The sequence below is a fragment of the Trichoderma harzianum genome (assembly GCF_003025095.1).
Source record: "Trichoderma harzianum CBS 226.95 unplaced genomic scaffold M431scaffold_4, whole genome shotgun sequence".
Classification (NCBI taxonomy): Eukaryota; Fungi; Ascomycota; class Sordariomycetes; order Hypocreales; family Hypocreaceae; genus Trichoderma; species Trichoderma harzianum.
The window spans coordinates 1,066,173-1,087,537 of NW_020209252.1; the positions used below are offsets into that span (position 1 = coordinate 1,066,173).

General features: G+C 53.9%; 10 protein-coding genes across 10 annotated transcripts; 6 read left to right on the forward strand and 4 right to left on the reverse strand.

Annotated features, from left to right (window-relative positions):
• Positions 1-115: 115 nt before the first annotated feature.
• M431DRAFT_381818 (hypothetical protein) lies at positions 116-573 on the forward strand. The gene has a single exon (XM_024914711.1). The coding sequence runs from the start codon at positions 149-151 to the stop codon at positions 470-472; it is 324 nt and encodes a 107-aa protein (XP_024776255.1). The 5' UTR covers positions 116-148; the 3' UTR covers positions 473-573.
• A 700-nt stretch (positions 574-1,273) lies between these two features.
• On the reverse strand, positions 1,274-1,678 carry M431DRAFT_480242 (hypothetical protein; the record flags this gene model as incomplete). Its single annotated transcript, XM_024915848.1, has 1 exon — positions 1,274-1,678. One exon carries the CDS (start codon positions 1,676-1,678, stop codon positions 1,274-1,276), a length of 405 nt encoding a protein of 134 aa, XP_024776256.1.
• Positions 1,679-2,087: 409 nt separating this feature from the next.
• M431DRAFT_381901 (hypothetical protein) lies at positions 2,088-5,735 on the forward strand. The gene is made up of 4 exons (XM_024914712.1): positions 2,088-2,667; positions 2,745-3,557; positions 3,682-4,256; positions 4,426-5,735. Exons 1-4 carry the CDS (start codon positions 2,496-2,498, stop codon positions 5,395-5,397), a joined length of 2,532 nt encoding a protein of 843 aa, XP_024776257.1. The 5' UTR covers positions 2,088-2,495; the 3' UTR covers positions 5,398-5,735.
• A 2,463-nt stretch (positions 5,736-8,198) lies between these two features.
• On the forward strand, positions 8,199-10,728 carry M431DRAFT_3731 (GMC oxidoreductase; the record flags this gene model as incomplete). Its single annotated transcript, XM_024914658.1, has 4 exons — positions 8,199-8,560; positions 8,659-9,733; positions 9,855-10,025; positions 10,120-10,728. 4 exons carry the CDS (start codon positions 8,199-8,201, stop codon positions 10,726-10,728), a joined length of 2,217 nt encoding a protein of 738 aa, XP_024776258.1.
• A 610-nt stretch (positions 10,729-11,338) lies between these two features.
• On the reverse strand, positions 11,339-12,471 carry M431DRAFT_381925 (hypothetical protein). Its single transcript, XM_024914713.1, has one exon. The coding sequence runs from the start codon at positions 12,350-12,352 to the stop codon at positions 11,486-11,488; it is 867 nt and encodes a 288-aa protein (XP_024776259.1). The 5' UTR covers positions 12,353-12,471; the 3' UTR covers positions 11,339-11,485.
• Positions 12,472-14,594: 2,123 nt separating this feature from the next.
• On the forward strand, positions 14,595-14,837 carry M431DRAFT_493056 (hypothetical protein; the record flags this gene model as incomplete). The annotated part of the gene is made up of 1 exon (XM_024917066.1): positions 14,595-14,837. The coding sequence occupies one exon, from the start codon at positions 14,595-14,597 to the stop codon at positions 14,835-14,837; it is 243 nt and encodes an 80-aa protein (XP_024776260.1).
• On the forward strand, positions 14,687-15,580 carry M431DRAFT_382026 (hypothetical protein). The gene has a single exon (XM_024914714.1). The coding sequence runs from the start codon at positions 14,974-14,976 to the stop codon at positions 15,493-15,495; it is 522 nt and encodes a 173-aa protein (XP_024776261.1). The 5' UTR covers positions 14,687-14,973; the 3' UTR covers positions 15,496-15,580.
• A 1,888-nt stretch (positions 15,581-17,468) lies between these two features.
• M431DRAFT_382033 (hypothetical protein) lies at positions 17,469-17,958 on the reverse strand. Its single transcript, XM_024914715.1, has one exon. The coding sequence runs from the start codon at positions 17,863-17,865 to the stop codon at positions 17,611-17,613; it is 255 nt and encodes an 84-aa protein (XP_024776262.1). The 5' UTR covers positions 17,866-17,958; the 3' UTR covers positions 17,469-17,610.
• Positions 17,959-18,427: 469 nt separating this feature from the next.
• Positions 18,428-19,969, forward strand: M431DRAFT_382096 (hypothetical protein). Its single transcript, XM_024914716.1, has one exon. The coding sequence runs from the start codon at positions 18,713-18,715 to the stop codon at positions 19,733-19,735; it is 1,023 nt and encodes a 340-aa protein (XP_024776263.1). The 5' UTR covers positions 18,428-18,712; the 3' UTR covers positions 19,736-19,969.
• A 784-nt stretch (positions 19,970-20,753) lies between these two features.
• Positions 20,754-21,011, reverse strand: M431DRAFT_80862 (hypothetical protein; the record flags this gene model as incomplete). Its single annotated transcript, XM_024922985.1, has 1 exon — positions 20,754-21,011. A coding segment is annotated over one exon (258 nt), but the record flags the coding sequence as incomplete, so codon positions are not given.
• Positions 21,012-21,365: the final 354 nt, after the last annotated feature.

Consider the following 21,365-nt stretch of genomic DNA (forward strand, 5'->3'; position numbering starts at 1 on the left):
TGCAGCCTTCTTTTTTCTTCATGGAAGACTTCCATGGCTTGAGTCAATCTGGGCTCGTACATTAGTGGTCCGTCTGGCACGCTGCACCTGCATGCATGCACCAGCACCTCCGCACTGGCAGCGCGACTCGACCACTCAGCGCTCGCCGATGTGCGCTTTGCATCACTGGCAACAGCTAAGAGCTGCCTCATCCTGGGCACTGGAGCTACCCTGGCCCGACCTACGTGTTCGAGTACTGGTACTTGCGCCGGCAGGGAGGGGATCCGACGACGACTTGTGCGCACTCGAAGCAATTGGCGCTGTCCAAGGCTTTCCAAGTGCCATTACTCGTAGCTGCTTGTTGAGATGTAGGGCTGCTCGCCGGGACGACAAGTACATGTACATTTGCTGGCCAACGAGCACGGGCGGCTTACTTGCAGTGACGCGACTGACAGCTTGGATGAATGGAGAGTTTCCATCCAACAGAACCTAACCTGAACCTTACATGTGAGTGAGTGCGAGTACGGCACGGCAGTCTTGGTACCTCGCTGCATCCGGGATGCATGTACATACGTGACTTGTCGCCCGTTGGACTGATTGGATCGACATGGGATAGCAGCATAATCCATCAATTTGATGTACGTGTACAGTACCGGACAGGACAGAACAGGCACAGACAGACAGATGCAGGCGCATTACATTAGGCACATGTAGGGAGTTCGAGTACTCGTAATATTACGGAGCACTGTATGAGTTGAGTGCAAGTGTGAGTGTGTGAGTACTCGTACATGTACAGCAGAGACGGGAGATATGGGTACAGCCCGCAAAGTACTGGGTTGGGAACAAAGCTGCACGGAATAGGGCTCGGCACCCGACCTGGCCTTATATCGATGCCTTTTCCTCCTGTTCCCTCCCGTCCCCATTGGCGTTGCCCCGATTACCTGCCTCAACTCATCGTCAGCCATCACCAGCATCCAACGGCTGTCGAGCCATGGCGTCGTCGAGCAGCTTCCCTTGCCCATGATCCTCGCCTGCCTTGATCAGCAGCCCAGCTTCGTCTCGCTTCGCTTCACTCCTCCTTGCCTCGACTGCCTTTGCCCTACATCGACGGACCTTGCGATTTTTGTCTTGTCTCTCCTGCCTACCTAACCTAACCTACTATCCTTGACTCTATTTTGCGCCGTCTCGTCTTACGCTGCCACCCCCTCGCTCCAAAAGCAAATCCAAAAGCAGACACAGACCCAACGCCCTCCCTCGCCCTCAGTCGCAGCGCGCGTGTTGGCGCTTGAACCCATCAAATTGATTGCCAACTCGCTTCGCCCTTGGCTCGCCTGCCAGTCGCAAACTCGATCCGTCTTCGCTTGTGCCAATTGTGCCTTTGTCGCTCTGCTGCATCTCCTCGCGCCGATCCTTCTCGCACGGCTGACGTCTTGCCCCTCCGCCAGACTTCGACACTAGCAGCCCAAGCCTGCATCTTGCGCCCCCCCAGTCGTGCCCAGAATCTTTCCGGCGACAAAGACGTCCACCAGGCCTTGCAGGGCGAGACACGAACTAGAAGCGCCGCTAGACGCTCGCTGCTCTCCACTGCTGCGTCCGCTAGGCCCAGCGCTCCAGCAGCCCGCACGCACCGGGCCAAGCAACCACAGCAGCCACATCCCGCCACCGCGCACCATCTGACTCCCCGGAGCTTCAGTGCCATCCCCCTCAAGGACCCCCCAAAGAGGCCCCAGAGGCACCTAAAGCACCCATACGACCCCCCTCTGGACCCGCCCGCGTGCGCCAAGCGTCTAAGACTCAAGAGCCACCCTTCTTGTGCGACTCCAGAAGTCGCCTTCGACTCTTCTCTGCTTGTTCCGCGAGCTGCGGCTGCGTCTTGCGTCCTTGGACCAACTACCGTCTAATTTTCCTTTGCTGTCACTTATCCTACCATTCAAGACTTTGTCCCAAAACCTGTCCGGACACACACTTTGCTGTTGTGTGTGCCTGCAGGGAGCACCCTCTCTTGTTCTCGATTTTTTCCCTTTTCTTCCCTTTTAAATCCAACCCTCTTGTCGTCGCCGGAATCAACTCGACGGATGCTCCTCATTCCGCGTCGCCGCCGCCATTGACTTTCTTCGACTCGTTCCTTATCCTCCTTTGCCAATTTTTCTAGGCGCTTCCTCTGAGCAAGTGTCCCGCCTTCATCGTCGCCTCGGCCGCCCTGTCGCATCACCCATCACAACAACGCCTTTCCTTTTGATTTTTCTCCCTTTCGAAACCCGCGCGCGCCCGAAACGCACCAAAGCTCTAGCTTCACTCCTCTTCTTCTACCAATTCTCCCGTGTGCGGCCTTTGACTCGCTGCTCGCTCCACGCTCCTCCTTGACGCTGGCTGAACAAAGGTCGAAATCTCCGAGACACCCTCAGCTCGAATTGTCCAGTCGCCTTGTGCCTCCCATATAGCCTTGCGCGCAGTAATCCTTGCCCGTGTGGTCAACGTGCTCCAGTCGCGAGACTGGTAGCCTTCCGTTGCCCACCATGGATAGTCTCGCATGCCATGTCATTTACGTCAATCGCAGCGTTGGAGAGGCCCGGCTGCTGCGCGCCATACCTGACGATTCCGCGGCCTCGCCGACAGGCGCTACCCCCGATTGGAGGCGCGATCGCGTTCGAGAACTTGTCCAGCCTCTCCTCGACACATTTGGTGACGGTTTGTCTTTTCTCTTCTTCTTCTCTTTCCCTCGGCCATCCGTCGCTCCTTGCTGACCAACGATACCGCGCATATAGTTCATGTCTGTGCCACCGGCGCCGCCTGCATGGACAAGTTGATGCAGCTTCACGAAGCCGGGTCCATGATGGACATGACACCAACCATGGTTCTTCTAGACACGCCCCATGATGAATGGATACCCGAGTCCTATTCCAACCCAAACTCTTCCTCTCCCGACCCCAATTTTGTCAACCGCGACGCCGAGATTCATACACCTGACGAGAACCTCTACGGCCTGACGCTCCTCCAGAGGCTCATCACCGAGGCCCACCTGCGAAGCATTTCCAAGCTCGTCGTCCCCATCCCCATCATCAGCTATCCAGAGACTCGCGAACAGATGACCGACGGCACGACCGAGCCCTTGCCGGCTCAACCCGTCAGTCGTAAGCTCATAAGGAGGTGCTTGGACCTTGGCGCCGTCGACGTGATAATCAGCCCCCTGGGCCCTAAGTGTATCGCAACGCTGGAAATATGCGCTTATAAGGCCCATAGGGACGCCGCTAGGGACCAGCAGGCAATGATGGAGATTACAAAGGGCCGCAAGCGATCATGGGTTGGCGTCGACGACCAGAAGCCCTTTGCCTACCTCCGAGAGGCAATGGTCTCTGGCCTCATGAAAGGAATCTGTCGTCTCTCTCCTGAAGACGACAACATCGCCGGTGCCCACATTGCCGTTTCGTCTGAGCGCCAAGCCATCATTGCCGAAGCCGTCGGGCGCTGGCATTTCGATGCCCACGAATTCTCCGACGACGAGCTGCTGGTGGCTGCGATGCAGATGTTTAAACATGCCCTGACCTCCCCGGAACTCGAGAGGTGGCGGATACCAGCAGGTGAGTGTGCGCAAGTGAGCCCGTCTTTCCCCGGCGGTGCTAAGACAATAAGCAACATCCCCCCCTCCTTGACAATGCCTGCATCCGTTCAGCCGCTGGAATTGATCCTGACCAATAATCTCAGACCGGCTCATTAGCTTCCTTGTCGCATGCCGTGCTGCATACAATAGCTTTGTCCCCTACCATAATTTTCGTCACGTGGTGGACGTCCTTCAAGCGACGTTCAATTTCCTCGTCCACATTGGCGCGTTCCCTCCGTACCCGACATGGTCTCAACCGAGATCCAAGGTGCAGAGATCGCCAATCGCCTCGCTCGTCAGCCCCTACGAAGCATTGACCCTTCTCGTCACAGCCATTGGCCACGACGTGGGCCACCCCGGAGTCAACAATGGCTTTCTCACCACCTTGAACGCCCCGCTAGCGCAGCTGTACAATGACCGATCTGTCCTAGAGTCGTTCCATTGCGCCGCCTTTTCGCAGATCCTTCGCAGGTATTGGCCCGCGGTGTTCGAAGACAGGAAGATGCGCGGCCTGATGATTAGCTCCATTTTGGCCACAGACATGGGTCTCCATTTTGACTACATGAAGAAGATGGCGACGCTCAAGGAGAATCCTGCAAACTGGAATGGGCGCCAAGTTGAAGATGCCAAGGTTCTCGCATGTTCGCTCCTTATTAAGTGCGCAGACATTAGCAACGTGGTATGTACTGTAACAAAATGGAGAAAGGAAGGGGAAGAGGAAAAGCCCACCCAAAGGAGTCCGATCTTTGACATTCTATCCTCTCCCTCTCCTTTCCTCTTTCCCTTTGCTTTCATCTTTCATCATGGGCTTCAGAACCATGTATCGAGCCTTACTGACTCCTTCATAGGCACGCCGTCAATCAACAGCACTGAAATGGATGCATATGCTCTCGGAGGAGTTTTCAAGACAAGCCTCAATGGAGGACGAACTCGAGATCAAGTCGTCTTTGATGTCCCCCCCGAAAAAAGACATTCTATCCCTGGCCAACGCCCAGATTGGGTTCATGAACATGTTCGCCATACCACTGTTCCAAGGTGTGGCTGAAATAATGCCAGGCATGGAATACGCCGTCAAGGAGCTTCACATCAACAAGAAATTCTTTGAAGAAAAGGTGAAGGAGGAACAGGCCAAGGCAGCGGAAGCGGCTAGCGAGAACGTCCGGCACCGGCGAACGAGAAGCTACCCGATCGAAAATGACAGCGAGATGAAGAACATTGAGATTTCGCCCGCACCGAGTCCCTCGACTGCCAAATCTGGCCACGACCCCCATACCCCTGTCGAGCACCCGGACGTCAACGGCATAGCCTTTGGAATCCCTTCATCTTTTGACGCTGCGGATGGTGATCCTTTTACCTGCCACCGACCAGACGATTCTATCGAAGGCAAGTTGGTATCGACAAAACAGCGGACGAGCGAGACCACCGAAGGCAGTTTATCCGCTGGTTACCCCGCGGACTGGGCTTCACAAGCAGCGAGTACGGCCACTGGCAAGATGACTCTGTCACCCAGTACGCAGGGCACCAGCATCGTCAGCAACGAATCTGGAGAGCGAACCCTCAGCGTCCCTGCGTTTAACATGTCGCCTCTCAGCCTCAAGGGATCCCCAACATCACCACGCCGAGAACGAGAACGGGAAAGAGAACGAGAACGAGAAATGGCGCAAGGAGACGAGGATTCGCACCTCGGAGGCAGCATAGGCAGAGCCGAAGGCAAGGCGCTTAAGAAACGGCCAAGCAGGTTTCGAATGAAAGACTTTCCCTTCTTTAAGAGGAGCAAGGGATCAAGTCCTCCATTCCCGACCGCTGACACGTCTGGTTGAAGGGCGTCAAGTTACCAATTTCTGTAACAGGCCGCAAGCAAACCAAAAGACACCGGAGAGACAACTTGCGACAAGGAAGCAATATACACCACTGCCACGCGGAACGAAAATCCCGCGACGCGGCTACGATTATGGCCCTATGATTTACGAATGCGATTGTGCGAATATAGCCCTTTTTATGCGGGTCACGGCCACGTTATGATGTGCCTTTTTCTTCACGGATCGCGGGAAATCATTCGGTCGGTTCATGGCGTTGGATCCTACAAGTCGGTCACATCTTGCCACTTTGATGTTGCACTATGATGCCTGCCGAACGGATTTGACGGGAAGACAAAATAATAGAAACACACATACCAAAAAAGTCCAACTTTGGGTTCCAGAACCCGGACGGAGAAAAAAAACAACACACCCCCTTTTCCTTACATATAACCTGTATACCTAACACACTTATATATACTTGGGAGGGAGGGGAACGGCGATAAGTATATACCCTTGGGACTAGGCAGCCTAGGACAGGATGTCGTGGGATTGACTCTTTCTTTTTACTTTCCTGTGTTACACCATTACTCTCACTACCTTTCCTTTCTCCTTCATCTCCTTCTTCTCCTTCAACCTCTTTTTTTCTTTCTTTGCGTTTTCTTCTCTTCTTTTGGGTTCAGGGCTTGCTATGGTGTATCAAGACATGTATGAACAGGAGAGGAGGATTAAGACAACCGGGGGGGGCGTTATTACGGTACGATTGCATAGGACTCTAGAGAAAGGCTGCAAGGTTCGAGAGGGTAAATGGGGGAGCTCATGGTAGCAGAAACGAAGACACTGCATCCGTGTCTGGACTCCCAGAGGTGCACAGGCAACCATGTTTTGGTGCATAGCCCCGAGTTGAATACAGGTTACCCCGGCGAAAAGCGGGCATTTGAAGCTGATTCTGATTCTTGGCGATGGACGGCTCGATTGGCTTCGAGCGGAACAACGAAGTGATGCGGTCCTTGTCTTGTATGACTGCCCGGTTGCCGATCCAGTCTGGCCGGGAGGCATGTTTTGTTCATCTCCCTGCATATCGGGCAAGTGGCCATTGTTGAAATAGATGATATCTAAAAAAAAATGAATTCATTCTTGTACTTGTACCTACCGAACCGTGCGTGCATGAAGGATTGGATAATGCGGTGGAGCGCTGCAGATGTGTGAAAACCGTAAACGTGAGGATGTACTTGGATCAACTGATTTGTCCTTGCATGGAATCTCTGAGAATATGGGTCTGTGAGGCATCAGCCGAGGCACGACCTCAGCATACATCTGACATTCCAGGGGGGCAGAGCTGCAGCTGGGATTCTGATTCATGGGCATCCCATCCGCGGGGACTCGAGAATATCCGGGGCGTGGTTGAAGCTTCGGGAGGTGCATTAGCTTCTGGAGTTGTCTGGCACAAGGTTGTGGCGACCCCGCATTCCTCTTGGGTTTGTTTCTGTCCAGCTGTGCATTAGGCCTGTGACTATCTCCTAGGCAGGCTTCTTGTGGTGTATGCCGAGCTAAGGGAGACGGCAGGTTTTCGTCTGGGGGCTGAAGCTATGGGTTGGGAAGAGGAGATGTCGCTTGAAAAGTATCTGGGGGTTTTTGATATTCTGACGTAGATTGAGGCTGAAGTACGGGGTTGTCAGGCTGATCGTTTTCAATCGTTCATGACGAGACGTTGTCTCTCGAGAGCCTTCAATGAGATATCTCGCAAGGCATCCATGCTTATGTGCTCAAGTTGAATAAACAGTTTTACGTATTCGTGGCTTGTTCAGCATAGTTTTAGGCATATACTGCAACAGGTAACCGATCCAACAATCTAACTTGGCACGACTCCGCACCGGCTATCCGACCGCCGTACCGCAAGAGAGGAAAATCGACAAGCTGAAAACATTACCCAATTCGGAAGACACACAGAAGAATGAGGGGGGATGGATAGTCCCCGCCTACCTGAGCCGCTAGTCATGGCAATGTGTCTTGAGCAAAGTAAACGCAGCGTCGGCCTTCCGCGGACGCTACCTTGCTGCTACCTTGGGTAGTATGTAGCACCAGACCCCAACAAAGGGGAAACCGGGAGAGGAGGCGGAGGTCATTTGGTTAAAATACTTCCCGGTCCATATACTACTACCTAGTTGGTAGACCAATGTACCGAGCAAAAGAGGAGAAACACAAAAAATCCTGGAAAAGTTGGCTAGAGTTGTGGTTATAAAGGAATAGTAGCCCGCTGCCCACAGTTTCCCGTCTCCCACCCCTGGCGCGAGACCGATATTCTGACGTGGACTTCTTAACTTTATGGTTGATTTCTAGATCATCGAGTTCTCCACAACCCTTTTTTTTCTTTTTGTTGAAAGATAATTCTTGCGATTCGTTGTTGTGTTGTGATTTGTTTTGTTGAGTGACTTGTCAATCAAGCGAATACATGCGCTAGTTGAATGACTCAAAAGAGACTCTAGTTGTGAACCACAATCCATGACGCCGGTTTGAGTTGCAATTGTCAACCAAGGACAAGAACATATACAGTCCATCAAGAGAGCCGCAGAGCGGTACCCACCATTTCCGTTGCCGTTGTAACACGCGGATGAGCGATCCAGCATCGGCAGGGGCATTGTTTGCTGTAAATCTCACCTGTACGACTCTCTCTCTCAGGCTTACCACCATGATCCCTCAATCATATGAATAACTGTCAGGACGAGCTTTAAGGAGACAAAGATTAACACAAAGGCAGTCAAACTCACCAAAGAATCTATCGTCCTTCTCTAACTTGAAAATCGCCAACAAACATCGCCCAAACCATGGCAACTCCATCTCCCCAAGCCCCCGTGGCTGTCCCTCTCCCTCCTACCCCTTCAAGCGACTTCATGACCGAGGCCCAATGGGACATCCTATGGGCACTGTTAGACGGCGCACTGCCGTCCTACGTCCCGGCATCTGCAGTCACGGACAAGGAGACGCAGGTTGCCATCCCGGACGCCGAGTTCGACAGTATTGTCGATGGCATCACTAGCTCGCTCGACGGCGCTCCGAGCAGAGAGGAAATCGCCGAGTTTCTCGCCTTCCGGCCGGTCGACCATGCGCCGTTCCGGGACGACTGCATACGCAACTTGGCTGCGTCGCCGGCAAAAGACAAGCTTGCAAAGGCCCTTGGGTCATTAGGGTAAGTTTGATTCATGTAGTTACCATTAACATAGACATGAGAGAAGAGAAGGGTGTGTGATGAGGGTTGCCAGATAGACTGACTCGGTGCTATACCAGGACTCGCGCTGGAAGTCTCTTGTTAACCGGCTACTGGAGCCCCATCACCCAGCAGCCCTCCAGTGTGCGAGAAGCCATCCTAAAGTCTTGGACAACCGCAAGGCTTCACTCGCTCAGGGGGTTGGCAAAGTCCCTCGCCACCCTAGCTGGCAAGGCAAACGGTACAACAAACCCTTACTTCAAGAAGCTCTCCGGCTACTCAGACGCCCCAGCGGACTGGAAACCCGTGCAGGGGTTCGACTTCAAGTTCATCCAGCTACAACCCGGAGACGAAGTACATGAAATCACCACCGACGTCGTCATCGTCGGCTCCGGCCCAGGAGGAGGCGTCTGCGCAAAGAACCTAGCCGAGGCAGGGCACAAGGTCCTCGTCGTCGACAAGGGCTATCATTTCCCTACCTCCCAGCTCCCCATGCCGCAAATGGCCGCCCTCAACCACCTCTTCGACCACGGCGGCGCCTACGTCAGCGAGGACACGAGCACCGCCATCACGGCCGCCAGCTGCTGGGGCGGCGGCGGCACCATCAACTGGAGCGTCTGCTTCAAGCTCCAAGACTTTGTCCGCAAGGAATGGGCCGACGAGGGCCTTTCGCTCTTCACGTCCCCCGAGTTCGACGAGTGTATGGACAGAGTCTGGGACTTCATCGGCGCGGGAACGGACGCTATCCGCCACAACTTCCGCAACAACATACTGCTCGATGGGTGTAACAAGCTAGGCTGGCACGGAGATGCTGCTCCTCAAAATACGGCCAATAAGGAGCACTATTGCGGCCATTGCCATCTGGGCTGCGGATTGGGAGAGAAAAGGGGCCCGACGGTGGCCTGGCTGCCCGCTGCGGCTGACGCAGGCGCCGAGTTCATGGAGGGCTTCGCCGTCGACAAGGTGCTGTTTGACGAAGACGGCACGACAGCGACGGGCGTTGAAGGGCTATGGGTAGCGAGAGACGCCGAGGGTGGCGTCGACAAGGACATCGGACAACGTACGCAGCGAAAGGTTGTCATCAAGGCAAAGAAGGTCATTGTGTCCGCCGGCACGTTCTGGAGCCCCGTCATTTTGATGAAGAGTGGCATCCAAGTAAGTTTCACGTCAATCCAGTTGCATCTTTTATCACATCTCTTCCCATCTCTGCTCATTTTGGGAGATGTCTTTGTGAAACCACACTCACTGACATGCACAACTCACCCCCTTGTTTTAGAATCCGCAACTTGGACAAAATCTTCATCTACATCCAGTCAACTGCTTGATAGCAGTGCATAAGGAAGAGACCCGGCCGTGGGAGGGTGGTATCATTACAACCTACAGCGGCGAGTTTGAAAACCTCGACGGCAAAGGACACGGAGTAAAGTTGGAACCCTTATGCATGGTGGTAAGTAGCTATACCGGCCAGCAGATTGGAGGGAAAAAGCCACCTTCGGGTGGTTTTCCAAGTCTGGACACTTGACTGACTCGTGGAATTCTAGCCATACATCACGTTTGCACTGCAATATTGGAATGGAGGTCTTGACTCCAAGCTTCTCACCATGAAGTATCGCCATCTTAGCAGCTTCATCTCGCTTGCCCGTGACCGAGACTCCGGCCGCGTATTTGTCGACCCTGAGACCGGGGGCCCGCGCATTGAATACACGACTTCTGATTTCGACCGTGAAAGCAACCTGGAGGGAATCATTGGCCTGGCCAAGATTGCCTATGTCGGTGGCGCAACGGAGATTCGAGTGCATTACCCCGGCGTGCCGCCGTTCCTGCCCAATGCCGCGGAGCAGGAGAAGCACGTCCAAGACAAAGATCCCGAGTTCACAGACGCTGCTTTTGGCAAGTGGTTACAGCACCTCCGCACTTTGAGTAACAAGCCTCCCCTGACTGCCTTTGGCTCAGCGCATCAGATGGGAACGTGCCGAATGAGCGCCACGAAGGAATCGGGCGTGGTGGACGCGAAGGGAAGCGTCTGGGGGACCAAGAACTTGTACGTTGCAGACTCTAGCGTGTTCCCGAGTGCGAGCGGCGTCAACCCCATGGTTACCGTCATGTCCATTGCCGACTGGATTTCGCGGGGTGTCTCTAAGGAGCTGTAGGGGACAAGAGGTGAGGAGCTCTCGGCCCTTTAGATGGAGGGATTCATTGGATAGATTTGCCAAATTCCGTGTCCACACCATGAGCAGAGAAGCAGGGGCGATTGGATGGAAATATCACTGTTTCACCTTTTGGACCTATAGGGAATGAGATTCAAGCGCTTTCGGTGGCCGGGGACGCATAAGGAAAGGATTCAGAGGCCCAGATTTGATAGCTCGCCTTGCTAAAAGGAATAATGGAAAGCCACTCGTACGAGTACACTGGCCTCGACTGCAGGAGCGGGCTCGTCGTCTTTGTTGAGGTCATAGGCGTGTCCATGGCGGCCCTGTCCTGCAATGTCCTGCCATGGCATGCTGGTATTTGGGCACGAATGAGTCAAGGCCAAGATGCAGCTGCTGTTATTGCCAAACATGACCCTGTTCTTCGGGCACCGTTCGGTTCGGCATATCCATCCATAGGTAGGTAAGATGGTAGACCTGCTACAGACATCTGTCCACATGACCCAGCGGTCACGAGAGCATTGAGCGTCATTTCCCTTCTTTCTTCACCCGGGGCATTGTGTAACAAAGCAGCAAAAGAAACTTCCATTGATGCCAGCCATTGGGCGTCGTGATCGCTGGGCTGGGATGGTCGCCGAGGGAAAGAAAAACAGAGCCATGTCAGAATATGGCATCATGGCGAGAAGCTCCGACTAACGGCGACGACGTCATAGAACGCCAAGAATAAAATCAACAAGGGCATCAAATTTTTAGACGCCGGTTAGAAGGGGGTTAAACTTTGACCCTGGCTCGTTAGGTATCGATGTAAGGGCAATATTCCGAAAACTTTTTTTTTTGGTCCTTGTCCTTTTTCGTTTTTCCCAAGGGGCTGGTTACGGATGACAAGGGATCGATTGTATCTGTTGTAACTTTCGTGGCGACTTGGTGACGAAGTCACGCCCAGCAGAAAATGTGGCGAGCCGGTACCTCCTGATCCGGTTCTGTGGCGCGTGGAGCCCTGAGGCTTGGTTGCCTCCCGTGCGGGAATCGCGCGTGTTACATAAGCATCCGATGCCAGGCTGGCAGATCTGTGTGGGGTTAGCCACAGTTCGCAAGGCAGACACAGCCACGAGAGTCGAGTCTGCCGCGCCACGTTATTGATAGCGGGCATACCGAGGGGCAGGGCATCGACCTCCAACTGGCAAAAATGGTGCACAACAAGCTCTGAGCCCAAGATGCATAAAGACGTCAGGGGCCGGAGACAAGGTCGTGCAGTAGCCCATGACGGTATATGCAGCTCTTTCAGCTGCCCATGGGTTTTTGCATGGCTGCTGGCCACGGGGGGGCGTCTGGTCTGGTCTGTTGCGAGATGCCCATCTCGTCTTGTCTGGCCGGATAGCTGCATGCGGGCAGATGAGACAATCAATATTTCTTGATAGGGACGGGACAGATTTGTCACAGTACCAACAATGTGCACGGTTGGTGCTCGTACTACCAAGGCTAGCAGTAGACGTAGGTAAATGGAAAAGGGACCTGACATGCGGTAAGGGATGCCCACCTCGGTCGTTTTCCAATTGTCGGTAGCACAGAGAAAAAATCCTTCCCCAAGTGAGAATATTGGTTTATAGTACATCCAAAATCTTGGCATGCAAATGTACGAGTACGCAGCCCTTTCGCGAGCCACGCCTTTTCCAATGGCAAGTGTACGATAAACCCTTGCTTTTCTCCTTTGGATACGAGTCGCTGGCTCTCGTCGATCGGTGAAAAGACCCGTTGGCGTGGGGTCCACAAAGAGCCTCTCTCTCCGGGGACAGGCTCCAGGGTGAGATTTCTCCAGTGATTTGGTTCTCGGCTATCCAAGCCCTGCATAGAGTTCACCAGTAGGCTCATTGTTTCCCAGCTAGCATCGGGCGTTTGTTGAGATGCACGCTGTCGTCGTACAAGTTGACAACCCAAACTCCCCGAGACGTGGGGTTGCGGCTAATGCATCGGTGAGGAGCCTGCATTTGCCACCGGCACTCTGTCAAGAGGCAGCCCGTGACGTTGAAGTCGAAAAAGAGACAGTGTTGTGTTGAGCATGGCAAGTTAGCAAGGCTCGTGAACGGCCCTTTGGCCAGGCCGTTTGGGTGCCGAGGTGCCATACCTGGCAGTCTCGCTACGTAGCCGCTTTGTTGTCTCGACATTGTCGCCTTGCGATCCAACGTTGCTGTTGCTTTTGGGGCGTCAAGGTGTGGTCGGCCCATGTAATGAATGCCTGTAGGGGCAAGGTCAATGCGTTGAATGCATCTCCAGTGCCGAGCCGTGGCCAAAGTCGCTTCTTTCGTCCGATGTGTGCGCTGCCCTATCTTTGGAGGGGCGTCCGCAGCACACTCCCCAGAAGTTGAGATTCTGGAGCGTCGCCTCACTTAGATAATCCGGATTGAGTGGCTGCTGTCATCGCCGTGGCCACAGAGTGAGCGTCGTCACCTGCGGCCGGATATCCAACCGCCTCCAAAGCCCTCACGGCCTCGCAGCAGGCCTACGATGAAACTGCTGTTGACGACCATGTCTGCTGTCCGAGTTGGCTGCCTCAAATGACGTGTTTTATTTTGGCCCGTAGATACTCTTTTAGCGGCGAGAAGTTGGGAAAAAACCAGCGCTGTCGTTATCGTTTGGTTACTCCAGGGTGAGATGACTGCGAGTAAGAGCGACAAGGCACTAAAAGTTATCCATGGCCGGTCATTTTTAGTTGCAGGTTGCAACATCCACCAGGATGGAATAGTAGCAGTAGCTTCTGGGTAAGGCCACAACTACTATTTTTGGTAATGCCTCCATGTGTTGCTATACTGGATTAATGCTGCTAGCTCACTGATCCGTACTCGTAACTGCGTGCTACCATGAGGCGCTATGGAGCAGCTGCAACTCCCTCTGCTAACCGTAAATGCTTCTGCTTCTGTGGTGATCGCCCTTTGCCTGGCTTGTCAAGGTTTTTGACTATTCCTGGCCTTATACGAGCACACCCAGATGAAGTCAGTTTGTACCTAGCTAGAATAACTTCAATCGTATCTCAGCAGAGCGCCCGCTGGTAGGCCTTTGATAGGCCGATGGCTGCCGATTTGACTCCGCCAGCCCAGCTGCAGCTATCGCGATCGGCCAGGCGTTGGATGTCGAGGTACCGGTACTTCCTCTGCTAGCCCGCCCGTGGCTTGCGCTGCACCTTTCGTATTCCAGCCACAGCTGCCATGGTCAGATTCGTCCATCCACATGTTTGTCTACCGACGCAGAATCAGACGACGAGTCCAAACCATGGCCCGTGAGACGCCTGCGATGGGTAAGCTTGGCCGGCCGTCTATACTTCCGACGGCATGGTGAGGAAATCAGAGCACAGCAGCAGCGCTCATTGGCATGTCGTCCCGCAAGCGGACCTCAAGGGGTCTTGGACAGGCCAGATGCATCAACCCCCGCGTCGCAACATGGCCAGATTTGTTGATGGCCCCCAATCTCAGAATCCAGAGACTCGAATCGGTAGCCAGTCAAGAGATGCAGACGCTGCATGGTCCCAAATGCTGGAGCAAGAGCCGCCACCTCCTGCTTCTGGCGGATATCCGGAAACCCCCTTTCGCCATGGCAGACAGAGGCAAAGCGATCGGGGGACGCAGATGCGGCAAGGCCCCAAGTGCCGTGCAGTGCAAGCAGCGCTTGTAAGAGCCGTTTAAGAGAAGCTTTGTCACTTATCAATCTCCGAGCAGACAGGACGAAACGTGGAAACGAGGGCTCGCTAGCCAGCTTGGACCTACACAAAGCTCTGGGCTTCCTAGTCCATTTCGTGCCTTCGAGGCCGCGCTCGCACAGTTTCTGAGGAAGTTTGGTCGTTCACCCATGATTGGCCAGATGCCATCGCCAAAGAGCCAATGAGGCTCTGTCTCATCGACCTCTTTTGGCTACTCCACTCTGGCAACCACTGGCTCCCAAGGTCTCGGGCCAATCAGACGCCGTATGGGCACTTTTCAATCAACACACCTCAGCTCGCCGAAGCCACTAACACCATCCGCATGGAGGCAACGCTCCTGGACGGCGTGAGGATTCTCACTCAGTCGATTCTTTGTCTGGCAACTATGGATATTCAGGGCCCCCTTTTGGGAGGGTCTTTTTGAGAATTTCTACTCCTAGCCATGGCCCGCCGTCTCGGGACGCTCCGGGGGCCCCTTGGGACGGACTTGAAGGCCATTGCCCAACCATTGCCCGGGACTTACATGTCTGCAACGATTAGGACGGTTTCGATGCCACAGTATGCCTTCCCAGCCAGGGGAAACACCCGGCCCTAAGAGAGACGGACGACGGCTTTTCCCTAGACAGGATCCATCCTCATCAAAAGGCCTCTGCTTTCTCCTGGCAGCTCACCAAGCAAATCAGGGTGGCCAAGGGCGCCATGCGGAGCCCTCGAGACGATTCACGGGACTACAACTGCTATCAAAATCCCTCGTCGACAAAGGAAGGATCATGGCCGATCCCAAAGAGACGCCGTTTGCATGCGGGGACGCGACCAGTACGCATGCCACGGCGCCTATAATTCTCGTCGACTCTTTTTCTCTTTCACGGTCCACAGTAGCATCTGAACCTACGAGCACGGAAGCGAAGGTGGACTGCGACTGGTTTTGGCTCGGGCGCCGGCACATTCCACCCGCCATGTCCGCACAATTCCAGCTTGCACTGTGGAAGTGGAGGAAGGGAAAAAGAAAGGAAAAAGAGTCATGTCACTCACTTAGGGCTTTTGTCGTTGGGACATTTGACTCCTCACTTACATCCAAGTAGGATGCGCCGGCGCATGGCGCGCGCTGTTGGGCATGCAGGTCATTACAGCAGATGCAGAGTAAACAAGGGCCTCTTCTGCATCTCATTGACCAGACGACGAGATGAGATGGTCGATGGTAATTTCTCCCATTCGACATGCATTTCCTCGTTTGGTTTCAGCTCGCTGCTAGCTATGCTGACCACTGCCCCCCATCCGAGCTAGGAGCCTGGGTGAGATGACTCTTTGAGGGGCCGAGCTGGCGGCGGGTGCTAATGCTAACAACATCCGTTTTTTTTTCTTTGCCTTCTCCATTGTCCACATTGTCCGCAAGCAAATCCTGTGAGCGGAGGCACGCACGGGGGGTCACTGCATCCTGCATAAGCGGCGCAACCCCCTCGCTTCGAGATGTCAATAGCGGCTCCGTCGTGGGTGCTGTGAGAAGAGAGACTTGGAGTTTTACGGTTTCCCCTCCTCTTTTGAGATGTGGATCAAGCCCAATAGCGCACATGCTCAACACCAACATGAACTTTGAGTACGTGAACTCTAATAAGTACGAGCGATGAGCAATGAACCCGGCTGTATCTGTATACAAGATATGCTCCCTCGGCATGCGTCCCATGGCTGATGTACCATATTGTAATACCATGGGCAAGTGGCGGGATGGCCGCTTTCGTTATTACCGGTATTATTTCTTTTTCCTTCTTTCTATTTTTTTGTGAGATACGAGACATCATGTTCATGATACGACCCTACAAGATGGGCCCTACGAAGTATTATACGAGGAGATGGCGCCTCAGGCGTGGAGTGAGTGTCAAACTGCTCGGACAAGCATGGTGGCGGCAGACGGTCGATCAGTCTCACCAACGGCAAGTGTTTTCCCTTTTGCCTTTTCCCTCTTCCTTTTACCGACAAAATACTGGGCACATGTTTCGAGCCCGACATCTTGGTTGCCCACCACGACAGTGGCACTTTATTTTGTGTCTTGTTCACTGCTACTTTGCGTTTAGTAGTCCGTGACAGATACTAATGTAATGTACGCATGGCAGGTGTACACCCACACGCGCACATACAGAACAGGTATCTTGATGGATATCAGCACGTACGAGTAGCTATCTGCCGCCACTACCACTGCGACTGCTACCCACCGGCGTCATGCCCATGTACCTCGTACGGAGCCCATTACTAGGTATTGTGGGCAGATATTTCGCTCAGCGCCAAGCGCCTACTGACACTGGACCCTGCCTTGTTGACGGGCTGATCTCGTGATATCATGTCCAGAACCCGATGATGTAGATGTGCATATTGCTGGCACTACCTGGACTTGGACTTTGTTGAGCCCTCGTGCTGGATCCTCGACACTGGCACCGGCCCGAAGTGTCACCTTGGGCAACAGCAAAGCGACCACGAGTTGTGAATGCCTGGGTACTGTAACTGTACTCGTACAGCAATGACGAGGGCCGGCCAAGGACGACGAAAGACGTCCAGTCGGCGGTAGCGCCTCAGCACGGCCGCCGGGACCGCCAGAGTGTCCAGAGACCAGAGACCAGAGCCGAAAGTCGCGGTACCTCGTGGAAGACGGTGTGTGGCGCGGGCTGCAGGTCTTTCAGCTCCACCGGCGCCTGCAGGACTGCCCGTTTTGGGAGTCGTGGCTGCACACCCCCGACTTTCATGCGCACGCCCTCGTGCAAGTCTCAGGACACAGCCCAGACCTGGATTTTTTGTGTCTGGTCAAGTGTCTCTCCAGTCTGGTCTGCTTTGTGCTGGTCTGGCTGGCCCACCAGCAGCGAGCGAGGATTTCCGAGCGGCAGAGAGGCAGTGACGGAGGTGGAGCAGGTCACTTGTTGCTACTAACTGCGGCATGTGTATGTCGGTTTGTGCGAGTTGAGAGTAGCGCTGTAAGAGACGGGAGTTCAGTTGCTATTCTACTTAGTGGCTCCTACACCGGTACTAGACAGAGTTGGAGCACCGAGAAATACCTCGAGCCATGGAAGTCTAGGTCAGTTAGTAGCATGGACTACGAAATATGGAGTACGAAGCAGCAGTCCGAATCAATATCCAGTTCTATGCTTTGCGGTTGGCGGCCGCTGCTCGCTCGGCGCTGGCGCCTTGGCCAGGTATTGATACGAGTGCCGTCACTAATAGCCCGTGAACCTTGTGCTCCGAGCTGCCGGTAAAAGTATTTGATGTATTACATTGGGATTACACACGACACGCAGGTATTGGTATTGCTCGAGGTGGACGGGTGCCAACATGTGCAGATGCAGATGCAGATTACACTGAGATGACAACCACAACCCGAGTGTTCGTAAACACCAGTACAGGGCAGGGCAAGCCAAGCTCACGGAGTACGCGGGAGGGCGGCTTTGGTACTCCCTACTCATCGGCGTCATACTGCCGCGCTGCCTCGGCCAAGTAGGGGGTACATGCGTAATGCACCACCGCCATGATGCATTGCTTCGCTCTTTGGCCTGCAGCGAGGCCAGACGCACGCCTCAGAGGGGGGGGGGGTGTGTGGGAAGTGGGAGAAACAGGCCTGCAAAGCCGCGCCCGATGCTGGGACTGGGAAAAAACAACAAAACAAAAAAACGCCAGCGAGCGGGTACAGATGCAGATGCAGATGCAGCAGGCAGTCATGCCTGGCTGCTAGTCCGTTTCCCTCCATGCTAGCCAGGTAGTATTTAGACAGACCCGGAGCACCACCAGAGACAAGAGATGGCCACTGACTGCCCTGACTGCAACCGCCAACCGCCGCTAACACTCAGCGCCCCCAGCGCTTGACTTAGTACCCGTCCTAACACACTCGACTTCTATATCTCCCCGCTCACACCCACCCGACCTCCTACTCCTACTTTCTTCCCTCCTCCCTCACGATCTTCTCGTCCGCCCTTCTCTTCTCTCTACCTGGGATTCGGCCGCTCAGCAGGTGATTCAGTCAGCTTGCCAACCTTGCGCCACTCCCTGCTCGGCACCGTCTCCTGGTTTCTTTTTCCTTTTCACCTTTTGCCCTGCCTGTTATTGTGTGTGTGTGTCCTCGTCCTCCTTTGTTGCTTCGCTTTCCCCCCTTCTATTCGCCGCCACCATCTATTGCCGCTTCGTCCTTTCAAGATAAAGAAGCAACATCTCTCTCGCGCTTCGACGACGGTCTTATCTTATCCAGCTCTTTGGCCTATAAGAGCCGTGTGCACTCGGGTATTCTTACAACACCAACGCCGCATCAGTCCTCCCTCATACGCCAATATGCCGGTTCAACTTCTGCCAGCGTCCGCCGCTGCTTTCGCCCCGAGGGCTTCCTCCGTCAACGTCGTCTTGGGCTCCAGGATCGAGCCGTGGCTTACACAGACGCTTAAGCGCATCAATCGGGTGAAGCGACCCCTCAACAGCGTACCTCAGCACCAGCGATGCCTCACCGAGACACTGTCATCACCAAACGCCATCTGGACCCTCGCCTCTTTAATGTTTCCCAAGCTGCCCCAAGCCGAGATGCCCGAGGACCCCATGGAGCACCTCTTCAGCCACCAGCTCATCCACATCGAGGCCTACATCGTCCACGTCGACATGGTCCTGCGCAACGAGGTCGCCTACAAGCTCACCGTCGAGACTATTGACGCCCTTGTCGAGTACCACAAGGAGATCCACTGCGTCGACGCAAAGGCCAACACCTACGACTGGTCCGAGAAGGAGCAGCAGTGCAAGAAGCTGCACGAGGACTTTGTGCAGGCCATCAACAAATTCGTCTTCCGCACACATGTCTCTGCTCTCGAGGGTCTCGAGGAGGAGGGTGCTGGCGAGCTCCTCAATGGAAAGAGCGAAGAGGTCAAGGCGAACCTCATGAACCTCATGAAGCCGCTTTTGCCTCCCCCGCCAAGGGTTGTCGAGGTCATTCGACAGCCGCCTCTGCTGCCCAGCTCTCCCATCGCCAACATGTGGACACAGGCTCCCCCTCACATCATTCCCGCTGCTGTTGAGCCCTGGCAGGTGCTGCCTTCAAGTCCCAGCGTGACTTCATCCGTCGACTCGAGCAACACTCCTCTCTGGGCCAACATGGGCATGAGCGATGTCCAGCTGCCTTCTCCTACTCCTTCGTTTAGCCTTCCGCAGTCTACTGCCGAGCTCTTCTACAGCCCGCCAATCATGGCACCCATTCCAGCTCTCCCACTGCCGAGCGTATATGCGCCCTCGCAGTGCGGTGTAAGTCTGGGCATGGGCATCGGTGGCTTTGGCGGCTGGGATCGCTACCAGGAGTATGCCACGATAATGTGAAGTTGCAGTCCCGCAACCGACAATCGACTTCTTAATAATGCCCCGCTAACCAGCTCGCGGTTACGGGGCCCCCTTTTCTCTCAGAGACAAAAAGCACTCGAGTCATTATCTTCTCAGCGGCATAGACATTCATGTCAGGGCATATAGGCGTTTTGTTGCATCAGGAACGGAGTTCGAATACCTCAACCAAATATTCTTTCTAGGAAATACCCCTAATCATTTCCTCTTTTTTCTTTTCTTTTCTTTTTCTTTTCTCTTTTTCATTGATCCCCTTTTCGTTTTTGCTATCGGCGACACAGCAAGCGTGTACAATGGTTTCGAATCTAGTTCCTCGTTGAAAGTCCAGGAAACATCATCATCCGTCGCGTCATAGCCGCTAGCTCGGCATTTTCTTTTGGGCTTTTGTTTTTTCTTTACATTATACCACCAACATGGCTGGATCCGAGGCGGACAATCTGGATGCGTTTTCAACTTCGGGCGGGGACTCTTTTCTTCGGCACAGACGCCAGCGGCTTGCGACATTCCCTTCTACATTTCCTTGTTCTTGTTTTCTGGTACCATTGGGTTAAAGATAAGAGGCTACTGCAGCAATGCACAACAATCGGCTCGGCCCGGAACCTCCATTGGATTTGATTCCTACACTTTCTTTTCTCGTCCGCTTTCTTTATTTGCCACGAGGTAGTAAAGAAGCAGACTTTTCTTTTTTCTTTGGAAGATCTCCCTCTCGGATGCGTTACCTGAGATTCATTTCTCAGGCCGCTCTTTAGGTGTCTTTCCTTATCCTGTCTTGCGTAATGATGCTTCACGACACATTTTGACGACGACATGAATGAGTTATGAATAACCTCACGAGTATGCGATACGATTATTGAATACATGGAAGGCTTAATTTCTTCGGCTAGATGCTGGGATTGGATGCCTTCTCTTCGGATCAAGTACTCATATTACGAAAGCGGTTTTATTCGACTCAACGATATGTTTCTAATATTGACTGGCTGGATTTGAACTGGATTCCAAATCAGTCAGCAACATTTCTTGGAACAACGTCAAACCAACTATTACGCATTACGATCATGGCGCTCAAATATCTGGAATATTTTGGCACATGCGGACACTGGTTGTTGACAGGGGTGTACACGTCCGCGGGCGAGTCCGCGCGGGCTGTTGATGACTGGAAAGACGATGATAGGGTGGGCTTCATACCTTGTCTCTGCTGTGCAGCGATGAGTGTATGACCACTTCCAATCCACCGTTTGCCACGATATTTCCCAGCCAAGACTGCTATTGACCTTTCCACCTCACATGTTTATACGGGTGCCAGTACAACACGCCGAGGGGCACAGCCAAATAGGACACGTTCATTTGGTCTCTTGACCTAGAATGACGTCCTAGAGGCTGGCCCGAGGCGAAGAGTTGTACACCCTTTTTGTTCCATGCAACAAAGGCTTGTTGAGGTGGCCTGGGGAATATCGAGGCAAACATTTTGTAGCTCATCTCTCTACCACCCCACTTCCGCTTCGAGCTTGCTACCTCAGCCAGACCGGATCTGGCTCAGAGGGCCTCGAAGCTGTTGTGGTGCAATGTCAAGTGAGTGAGCTGAGGCTGTTAGCAAAGCTGTGCTTTGTTAACA